The sequence below is a fragment of the Cucurbita maxima genome, unplaced genomic scaffold (genome assembly GCF_002738345.1).
Source record: "Cucurbita maxima cultivar Rimu unplaced genomic scaffold, Cmax_1.0 Cma_Scf00049, whole genome shotgun sequence".
NCBI lineage: Eukaryota > Viridiplantae > Streptophyta > Magnoliopsida > Cucurbitales > Cucurbitaceae > Cucurbita > Cucurbita maxima.
The window spans coordinates 320,862-331,990 of record NW_019272065.1 but is presented as its reverse complement, the minus strand read 5'-3'; the positions used below and the strand labels follow the sequence as shown (position 1 = coordinate 331,990).

At 33.7% G+C, this 11,129-nt stretch overlaps 3 protein-coding genes across 3 annotated transcripts in view; 1 reads left to right on the top strand and 2 right to left on the bottom strand.

The window, feature by feature from the left end:
* The window catches only part of LOC111471146 (beta-galactosidase), an 8,100-nt gene extending 7,165 nt beyond the window's left edge, over positions 1-935 (bottom strand). The window contains exons 1-5 of the mRNA XM_023116841.1: positions 756-935; positions 573-668; positions 378-490; positions 242-308; positions 44-136 (exon numbers count right to left, since the gene is read on the bottom strand). Of these exons, the coding sequence (XP_022972609.1) occupies positions 44-136; positions 242-308; positions 378-490; positions 573-668; positions 756-935 (549 nt within the window). The remainder of the gene's footprint in view (positions 1-43; positions 137-241; positions 309-377; positions 491-572; positions 669-755) is intronic.
* A 3,018-nt stretch (positions 936-3,953) lies between these two features.
* LOC111471202 (probable glycosyltransferase At5g03795) lies at positions 3,954-6,566 on the top strand. The gene is made up of 4 exons (XM_023116907.1): positions 3,954-4,301; positions 4,513-4,766; positions 5,290-5,638; positions 5,720-6,566. The coding sequence occupies exons 1-4, from the start codon at positions 3,987-3,989 to the stop codon at positions 6,383-6,385; spliced, it is 1,584 nt and encodes a 527-aa protein (XP_022972675.1). The 5' UTR covers positions 3,954-3,986; the 3' UTR covers positions 6,386-6,566.
* A 1,251-nt stretch (positions 6,567-7,817) lies between these two features.
* LOC111471197 (SRSF protein kinase 3) lies at positions 7,818-10,848 on the bottom strand. Its single transcript, XM_023116902.1, has 4 exons — positions 10,415-10,848; positions 9,180-10,163; positions 8,670-8,717; positions 7,818-8,590 (listed from the first exon to the last, which is right to left on the bottom strand). Exons 1-4 carry the CDS (start codon positions 10,616-10,618, stop codon positions 8,186-8,188), a joined length of 1,641 nt encoding a protein of 546 aa, XP_022972670.1. The 5' UTR covers positions 10,619-10,848; the 3' UTR covers positions 7,818-8,185.
* Between the last annotated feature and the right edge of the window lie 281 nt (positions 10,849-11,129).

The window sequence follows — 11,129 nt, the reverse complement described above, 5'->3', positions numbered from 1 at the left end:
AAAAAAAAAAAAGAAAAATAACTAATGAAAAATAAAATAAAACCTGAGCAATAATTATGGGTCCTCCTTGTGATGCAAATAACTCATACTCCTTCATCATATTTATTATCAATGTGGAGAATTTTTCCATTTCATCCTAAATCACAATAAAAATTTATATATATTTAGTGATAATTAACAAAATTACCACAAAAACTAAATGTTAAATAATAATGAAAGTAGTGATAATTAACAAAATTACCATGAAAACTTTATTCTTGGTCCTGAACTCAATGCCTGGAAGGTTATGCAACCAAACAGGAAATCCACTGCAAATAAAATAAAATTAATTAAAAAATAAACACAAAATAAAAATAAAATGATAAAAAAAAAAATACCCATAATTCCATTCGGCACAAACATATGGTCCAATTCTGAGAATAGCATACAGCCCTTGTTCTTGAATTGTCCGAATAAATCTGACCAGATCATTATTTCCTGAAAAATCATACTAAAAAAGAAAAAGGGAAAATAAAAAAACTTAGAAATAATAAATTTATTTAAAAAAAGAATAATATCTAATGTGAACTTACTTGGCCTTGTTGAGGCTCGTGTGCATTCCAAAACACATAGGTTTCAATTGCGTCAATGCCACCTTGTTTAGCCTTGTCTATCAAAAGTGGCCACATCTACATCCCAAAATAAACCAACAACTTATTAATTATTTATGAAATTAAATAATTAATTAAAATTATTAAAAGAAAAAACAAGAAAACCTCAGGAGTGCTGCGAGGATAATGAATTGAACCCGAGACGATAATTTTTCTTTGTCCATTAATCGTGAGAGCTCTTCCATCGTAAGAAACCGAAAGCTTTTCACCAGAAGAAAACAAAGCTAATGCCAAGACTGCCAAAACCAAACTGTTTACCAAAACTAAGCTCTCTCTATAACCCATGTCTGTATCTCAAATTTACAAACTTGTTGCTTCTACACGGAGGTGATTTCCTATACCTCCAAACTTGTTGCTTCTACACTGAGGTGATTTCCTATACCTCCTATTTATATAGGAATTTTTTTTTAAAAATTTTAAATATGATTCCGATTTTGTTATCTAGTTTATTTATTTATTTTTTAAAATTTTAATTTTGATATTATTTAGATTTTGTAATTAGATTTTTTTAGATATACGAAATTATTTATTTTTTAATTTTAATTTTGATATAGTTTAGGTTTTGTTGTACGGGTGTTTTTATTAATTTTTTAAAATTTTAATTTTATATCATTTAAATTTTGTTATTTATGCATTTTTTTAGTTTAATTTTAGATGGTTTAGATTTTGTTATCTAAATCCTTTCCTTTATAATATACTTTTGAAATTATTTATTTATATTTTTAATTTTAATTTTAAGATGGTGTTTAATTTAAGTTCGTTTACATTTTTTTATTTATGATTTATTTTGATACAAAATTATTTTTTTATTAGTTTAAATTTTGCTATTGATTTACTTTTTCGTACTCTTTCTATTTTAAATTTAATATGATTTAAATTTTGTTATTTAGATTCTTCCTTTACTATTTACTCTATTTTATATTTATAATTTTACCATTTATATTTAGATTCTTTTGATTTTACCATTCTCTTAATTTTACCACCTTATATTATATTTTGTATTCTTATTTATGATTTGTTTTTAATAGGATTTTTTTTTTTTTTAATATTGTTTAGATTTTGTATTTTGATTTTTTTTTCATAGGAAATTATCATTATTATTTATTTATTATTTTAATATGGTTTAAATTTTGTTATTTAGATACTTCCCATTCTCTTAATTTTACCACCTTATATTATTTTAGATTTTGTATTCTTATTTATGATTTGTTTTTAATAGGAATTTTTTTTTTTAATATGGTTTAGATTTTGTATTTTGATTTTTTTTCAGAAATTATTATTATTATTTATTTATTATTTTAATATGATTTAGATTTTGTTGTTAAGATTTTTTCAATATTATTTAGATTTTTTTTCTAGATTTTTTTATTTAATTTTTTTACTTTTTATACGAAATTATTTATTCATTTTTTAATTTTAATTTTAAAATGATTTAGATTTTGTTATCTATATTTTTTAATTTATGATTTACTACGATCTTTTTTTAATTTTTAATTTTAATATGGTTGAGATGTTGTTACTTACTTTCTTTATTTATTATTTACTCTTCGATATGAAATTATTTATATATTTATTGTAATTTTATGATTTACTTTTATCTTCTCTTAATTTCATAATGATATTAAAATTTTAAAGTTATTTTACTATATTATTTTAAATAATGAAGGTACGTTTTTTATACAAAAACCAAATTATTTTTATAGTTTCTCTCTTATAATAGTAAATTTTTTATTTACGAATGAACCAAACTTAATTATGTAAAAAAAAATTGATTTTATGGAAGACCCAAATGTTTGATGTCATCGTAATTATTATCATTGTTATTTTTCTAAAATTCATTAGAAAATTTATAAATTTTAAATGGAAAAATTATAGAGCGGATTCAAGATAAGATTTGAAGTCTATTGAAATTAAAATTAATTTGAACGGATAAGTTTAGGAATAAAATTGATCTACCATATATTATATATTTTTTGAAATAATAAATATATTAGACATAAAATTAATATGGAAGAAATATACCTTCCTAATTAAACTTTTAATTTTAATCTATTTCATAAAATTTGTATTTAATTAAAGTTTGAGATACTAAAAATGTAAAGGTTAAATAATTACTTTAATTATATATAAAAAAAACAAAGCATTAATTATTTAACATAAGATTTATTAGACCATATATTTATGATATTAGCAAAATGACAGTCCAAGTCTAGAATTCATGTGATCGAATATATACTATGGTATTGTGACAATAATAATGGGTGGCCAACCACTTACTCATCAACCATACATCACACGTGGCGGCGGCGGCGGTGGCAGTGGCAGACATCCACCGCAACCCCCAATCTCCGGTGCTTTTAATGCCCTAATTATGATCATATTTTTCTCAACTAATTACTTAATATTCCATATAATAAATCTTATCTAAAATAATATAATTTAAATTGCTAATAACACTAATATCATTAATTTCTTTAATAAACTGAGAAATTGGTCGATTGCTATATTTATTAAACTATATGAAAATTAATTTAATTATAATGAATTGCGAATTTATATTCGAAAGATGCGATTTTTCGATGTCACATCACTTTGATGTTCCGATTCCATTCCCGTTCTGCTAGGTATTGTGAGCAGTTTAATAATACGAGAACATCTAATCATAATTTTTCTTTTCTTTTTTATTTAATGTTTTATTTTTCTCTCCTAAAATTCTTTCATATTTTTATCTACTAAAAATCATCATTTCTATCTATTTTAATTTAAAATTTAAAAATTTATTGAATGAAATAATGAGAAGATCTCTTTTAAACGGTTAGATTTAAATATTAAAATTTATTATGACGGGTTATCTGTAATATAGAGGTATATGAATGAATCGATACTACATCTAAATGAGAGCGTTATATGATAACTAAAAAAAATTTAACAAAAATTTAAAGCTAAAATATTTTTTATATTAGATGAGGAACAATTATAAGAAAAAAAAAACTTTGATACCAATTTAGTGGTTTAAATAAAACGTTATTTATCCATTTATTTAATTAAAGTAAATTAAATGGAGAAATAAAGAGAAACATTGAACAGTCAAACATTCATAAAAAATAGAGGTGTAATTAAATGAAAGAGTAAAGGGTAAAATAGGAAGAACGAAAATTTGCATGCAGAAAGAAATAAAGAGTAAAAAAAACCGGTCAACACGTGGCAGTGACATCCAAGCTATTTATGTCCGTAACAAATTCCTTTCCCCTCCAAAACGCCTCTGTTTGCTCTTCTTTTGTGAAAAAAAAAAAAAAAGAAAAGAAAAGAAACCCCCCTTTGTTGCAGAGCTCAGAGATGAAGCTGCCGATATTTGTAATCCCTCTGGTTGCCGTTTCTTGTCTTCTAGCTGTCTTGGGTCCTCAGTTTTCCTCCGACTGGACCAGTTTCTTCGATAACTATGCTTCCGCTTGGAGCTCTGTTTCTTCTCCCTCCGAAACAGAGGATTTTCGTTCCAATACGACGGCGGCGGTCAACGACTCTGTTTCAAACCACTCTGTTTCCTCTCCTTTTTCTTCTTCTCCGCCGCCTCCGCCGCCGCCGTCGTCGTCGTGGTCCTCATCCTCACCACCACCGCCGATCGATGAAAAACAGAGTCTTCCACAGCTCCCAGTAAGATTCTCTTTCGTTCTTCCATTTGCTCTGCATGCAGAGATTTTCAAGGGCAGATTAGACAGTGAACTTAGGATCTTTTGCATGCATTTTTCAATAATTACTTAGCCCATTAAGGAGTTTTCGTTAATGGGTTTTTAATAATGATGACTATCGTTGACTGAAAAACTGTTAGTTTAGCTGATTTGGAAATGTATTAATATCTTAACAGAACATGACGACAGTCAACGCAGTTTTGGAAGAAACCGCCATTAATGAAGGGAGAAACGTTTCGTCTGAAGGTAATTATGAACCAGCGGTGGTGAAGTCCAGAAAACAGAGGGAATTTACAAAATTAGAAAAAATCGAAGCAGGGCTTAGACGAGCAAGAGCCGCCATTAAAGAAGCCAAGTTCTTGAACCAAACCCATGATCCTGATCTTGTTCCCAATGGTCCGATGTATTGGAATGCCAAAGCGTTTCACAGGTCAAATTTTTACATTTCTTGTTTGATTTTTTCCCCTGTTCTTGTCAAAAGTTTCAGTTTTTTTTTAATATGATTGTTGGGAGAGAAGTCCCTCTTCGGCTAATAAACGGGTTGATAATGAGTTTATAAGTGAGAAATGCATTGACACGAGCACTTTTTGAGAAGCCCAAAGCAAAGCCATTGTGGGGTTTGCGATTACTAACATGGTATCAGTCATGCCCATATCAATAAAACTCTCAAATATGGAACAAAGAATGTGAGCTTCAAAGGTGTGGTAAAAAAGTGACAAGTATGGAACAAAATGTGTACTTTGTTCAAGGGCTCTAGAGAAAGGGGTCAAGCCTTGTTGGGAGGCTGCTCGTGGGCTCCATAGGCTTCAAGAGAGGCTCTATGGTGTACTTTGTTCGAGGGGAGTAGTGTTGGGAGTCCCACATATGCTAATACATCTCCATTGTCATGGCCCCATGAGGCTAGACCTTTTGGGGAAGCCACCGCTTATGATTTCCATTAATGTCGATTGCAGGAGCTACTTAGAAATGGAGAAGGAGCTGAAGATCTTCGTGTATGAGGAAGGAGAGCCTCCCCTGTTTCACAATGGCCCCTGCAAGAGCATTTACTCGACCGAAGGCAACTTCATCCACGCCATTGAAATGGACACCCGGTTTCGAACCAAAGATCCCGATAAAGCCCATGTCTTTTTCCTTCCTCTAAGTGTTGCCATGCTCGTTCAGTTCGTCTACGTGCGCGACTCCCATGACTTCACACCGATACGACGCACAGTCATCGATTATGTCAATGTCATTCGAACCAAATATCCGTTCTGGAATCGCACCCTCGGCGCCGATCATTTCATGCTGTCCTGCCATGATTGGGTGAATATCAGCTAACATGTTCATAATTTTGTTCCTTAACAATGTTTCTCAGTTCATCGTTTGATCGTCGTTTGATCGCAGGGGCCGGAAGCTTCAAGATCAGTTCCCCATTTGTACAAAAACTCCATTAGAGTACTCTGCAACGCCAACACGTCCGAAGGTTTCAACCCGTCAAAGGACATTTCCTTCCCAGAAATCAACCTCCAAACGGGTTTCTTGACAGGAATTATAGGCGGCCCATCTCCCTCCCGCCGCCCAATTCTGGCGTTCTTCGCCGGCGGCCTCCACGGCCCCATAAGGCCTATTCTAATCCAGCAATGGGAGAATCAAGACAGCGACGTTCAAGTCCACAAATACCTCCCCAAGGACGTTTCTTACATCGACATGATGAGGAAGAGCAAGTTTTGCCTCTGCCCGAGCGGCTACGAAGTTGCTAGCCCTCGAATTGTCGAGGCCATTTACACCGGGTGCGTCCCGGTCCTCATTTCCGACCACTATATCCCTCCATTCAGCGACGTTATCAATTGGAAATCTTTCTCGGTCTCCGTCTCCGTCAAGGACATTCCCAATTTGAAGACGATTCTACAAGGGATATCGTCGCGCCAGTACCTGAGAATGTACCTTCGAGTGGTGAAGGTTAGGAGACACTTTGAAGTCCACTCTCCGCCTAAGAGATTTGATGTGTATCACATGATTCTTCATTCTGTGTGGCTTAGAAGACTCAATCTTAGGGTGCGCGACCGTTGATCTCGGCTTGATCAGACCGAGATCAGACCGGACGCGAAGATTTATTTGTATAGGTATTTATAGTTTTTTTAACAAAATTTTGTAGATTTATTAAGGTCAATATTTGGTTGAATTGAATGCCATTCGTGATCATTTAGATCACGTTCTTGAGTTTAATGAAAACTAAGTTCGTTTCAACGAAGTTAGATCGAATTTGGAATAAAATCAACTTGATTTTAGGGTTTAACATTTGTGATCGAGAGATTTGCATATCTATGTACGTTTACGAGCGTTTTTGAGATTTAATTAGCGACAATTATTATACCATGAAGGTAAGGGGTGACAATTCAATTCTAACTCCTAAGTTTGTCTTTGACACGGTTGCTTCTAGTTTTACTAAGATTGTCGCGCACTCTTCTTGATGTGTTAGTTGATACCGTGTTTATTTTTTAGTCGCTCATAGATAGCCCGATGGGCTTCACGTGGTTCTAATTTTAATTACTAATTACCTTCAATGTTTTTGTTGAATGTAGACTTTTAATTTCAATTTAAACCCTAAATTGGAATAAAGAAGATTAAGCCACTTTTGCCCAAATGATAGGGTTTTTAGTAGGGGGAATAAATTGCATTTATGGTTATCATATTTTTAATTAAGTTGACTCATTAATTTATGGTAATTAATATACTATTGACTTTTGTATTCATTAGGCATATGTTCACATAATCACTTAAAATAGAATTTATCACTGTTGGTGTTGATGATTGGGTGTTGATGATTGTTGAAGTAACACCCATATGTCAATCATACTTGGATTGAGCAATGAGAACGAGTATGTAGACGAAGTAACACCGATGTATCAATCATACTTGGATTGAGTAATGAGAATGAGTATGTAGACGGCTAGGCTGCTTTTTCAATCAATCTCCAATCACCCTCTAATTACTAGACCAAATTGGTGTTGTTGATACTAACGAGGCTCATGTATGAAGCCCTCGACCATAAGTGAAACTTAGTTTAAATTATGTTAGTCAGAAAATAATTTCGATTTTAGTTTGCTGTTAATTTCTTGAAATCATTTTTAGTTTGTTATTTACTTTTTACTAACCTTTTCAAAATCATAGTAATTTTTTTAAATTTGTCTATCTGGAATAGTTCAAGTGGCATTTTAAAACTTTGAAAGAAAATCCAAGCTCAAAGGTAAAAAGTTCAAAGAAGACAATATTGGAAGCTCAAGGAAGACAATATTGGATTGTTTCTCTTTTTTGTCTTGAGTTCACTTATGTTTCTCTGTCGTGTTGAGTTCTATTTGCTCGAATAGATTCACTACTCCATGTAGAACTTGTTTGAAACTATGTATCTTATTTTGGTGTCAACGTTGGCACAGTTCTCAAGATAATTCTTTGTTAGAAAAATAATTGTCGTTCTAAGAAAGAATTTCACTTTTAGCTAATAGAAGCAATATAAAAACCAATAAATCACATTGAACTGACCACATGAATACAAGTAATATATTCGTTTGTAAAATGGTAATGAAAATTAAAAGATATTTTTCAACAGTTGCAGTACCTAAATCATTCATCAGGGCCCCACTTACTGATACATCGTTCAGCTTCATCAAAATAAACTTCATGTTTCACCACATTCCCATCACAAGTGTTGCGTTGTGTTCGTGTTCGTATTCGTGTTCATCCTTGGTCAATACTAGTTTCTTACTAAGCTTCATCTGCATCACTCAGCTCTCTGGTCCATTTCCTCATTAAAATCTTGACCACCATGGCTAAATCGACACAAACAAAGATGGGGTGGAGCGGATACCAACATCAGGAAGTGCTTTTGCTGGTCTTGGACTTGGACTGCTGGGAATCATCAGCTAGTTCAGATTCTGAACTAATGGCAATATTTCTCATTTCATCCTCCATTGCCTCCATAACTTCCTTCTCCATCATCTTCCCCTCGGAAGTTCCGGGATCCTGAGATGGTTCCAACAACCGAGGCACAGCATTCATCCATGGATGAAGAAGGCATTGCCCTGCAGAGGGTCGGTTTTCTGGAACAAAATCGAGGATTGGAGCTAGAAATTCTGCCATTTGAGTTGCATCTTGTTCGTTGAAATCATACTTTTCCATCAGAACTTTGTTTAATGGCCAGAAACGTAACCTTCGGATGTGCCTCAAATTGCCATATCGGTTGAAGAAATCTCGAGAATAGCGACCGCCGAAAGCAATCTGAAAATGATTGACAGTGCAAAAGTGTGTGGTTATGCTAGCAGAAAATTTCACAAGGCTCAGAGGAACAATCGACTACCTTGCGTGGCATCATTCCTAGAAGTTCCATCATCAAAGCTAAGTGGTCCTGGAGCACAAGAAAATATTGTTCTTACAACATGAATACTTTGGAAGGTATCTACAACTCATTAATAGGAAAGCAACTTCAGAAAAGTCTAAATCAATATATATAGAATGTCTCAGCTATGAACCAGCGCATACAAGCAAAATGATTATGACAGCCTCAAGAATAAGGATCACACCATTAGTTAAACTACCTTTCTAACAATGACAAACAAAGAATTGAAATAAAGATTCTAAGCAAATTCTCTTAAACACATTCTACAAAACAGGAGAATGAGATATTGTCTATTGCGCATGGGTGGATTTTTAAGCACAAAATTCAAGAACGAAACGTTGCAAAAAAAAATTCTAGCTAGCATAAACAAGTTGAGATTAAAATATATGCTAAGGCCAGTATGGCAATGTGGAAGAGTGTAAGAATGTGTAAACAAATAGCAGTTACAAGCTCAAAGAATGGCATCCAAACCTCATCTCTGTCAAAGTTGTCACCACTGTGAGGGTCAAAGAGTACATCACCAGTTGCAAGCTCAAAGCAAATGCAAGCAAAGGACCAAAGATCTGCTGATGTAGAATACTTTGATCCAAGGATAACTTCGGGGCACCGATACTGTCTCGTCTGAATGTCATTTGTAAACTGTTTGTATGTCCAACATGCATTTCCAAAATCAACCAACTTGCAATTCAGATCCACTGAAGCCAATAACATCTTCTTTCTCAAGCGACTCCCTTTCTTGGCGACTTGATTTTCTTCCCCACCGCCCTTTTCTCCATCAGCATCAGATGATCGATTTGTACTGAAAGAACTAGTTGATTTTTCCTCTGTAGCACAAGTGCTCGGCTTCATGTTAGGAGATGATTCAATGGTACGAGATGTCTCTGCATTAGCATCAGCCTCCGCAGTCATTTCCTTATCCACACATCCCAGAGCAGCTTGCTTCGCCTTTCGTCGAATGTTTCTCTTGTGGTGTTTAGTAAAATCCCCATTTGATAATTTTATGTCTTTCGAAATCCCACACTCCAATGTCGCCTTGTCCTTGCTAGTTGGAAGAATAAGAGGGGTGCCAGATTTTCTGGGATCCTTTGATGGGTCAATCATCGAAAGTAACAGAATATTTTCAGGCTTCAAATCAGTATGTATAATAGAGAGCTGTTTATGCAAGTAATCCAAACCAACCAATATATGAAAACATATCTCCTTAACCATATGAATCGGTAATCCACGGTAGTCAGTATACTTGATTAGTGTCAATAGATTATCCCCCAAATACTCAAAAATCATACAAACATGCTGCCCATTAGGTCCTGAATGCTTGAAATGATCCAAAAGCTTCACCACACATTTCTTATCATCAGCGTCTCCGTCTGCAATCTGTTTCAAGATTGTAATCTCATCCATAGCTGCCTCAGTATAGTGCTGAGCGCTCTTCTGTACTTTGAGAGCCACATATCGCTGAACATCATAAAATCAGTTTAAATTTTAAATACACAACCTAAAATTACTCTCATCTTCTACTTCCTACTCCCAAACGAGGCAATAAAACAACATCCTACCATCATAGTTTCTCAAGTAAGTGAAGTAATTAAAAAAGAACAAGAAAATTTCGAGTTTTGTGTACCTATGTTGAACAGAAAGATCGGAAAGAAGCGAGACTAGAACAATAAATGGCGCGAAGAAAAAAGAGAGGAAGATAGAGAAATTACAGAGGATTGGATGTCCCAGGCAAGCCAAACAGTGGAGAAATGGCCCCAACCGAGCTTGCTCTGAACCACATATCTACCATTCTTGAAAGTGTCGCCAATTCGAACGGCGTGGTAGCCTCCTCGCCGGTAATCCTCAGTTCCTTCGTCCTCTGAGGTGTAATCGCTGCTATCGGTCTGATCCTCGTCTTGCTTCTTACTGTCCATCGCTGTCCTCGCCTGCCATGCGAGTTCAGGGTCAACCAACTCCCGAAGCTTCCGATACACTCGGAAATTGCGCCCGATTCAATAAAATCCGAGAGTTCTTCGCCGAAATTGAAGGATAAGAATGTGATTTTCAGAGGCAGAGGCCGAGAGACGAAGAAGAAGATTGAAATTATTGGGAGTCCTCGGTTTTGATTACTGAGAAGATGGAGAGCTCCTTTTCTTGTTGGCCTCTCTGTCGAATATGATATTTTTTTTCTTTTCTTTTTATTTAATTTAATTTAATAAATTAAGGTGTGGAATTTCCAGCCTGGATAATTATTATTGAATTTCTGTAAATTTTTATTTTGCTACAACAAAGTGTGATCTAATGTCTTCAATCTTATTTTAAAATTTATTAGTTTATTAAATAAAAATTTGAAAAAGTTAAAAAAAAATTATTCACAAATTTAAGGCTTTTTCAACGCTAATTAAAAAGAGAAAAGCTTTTAATATTTATTAGACTTTTAAAAAA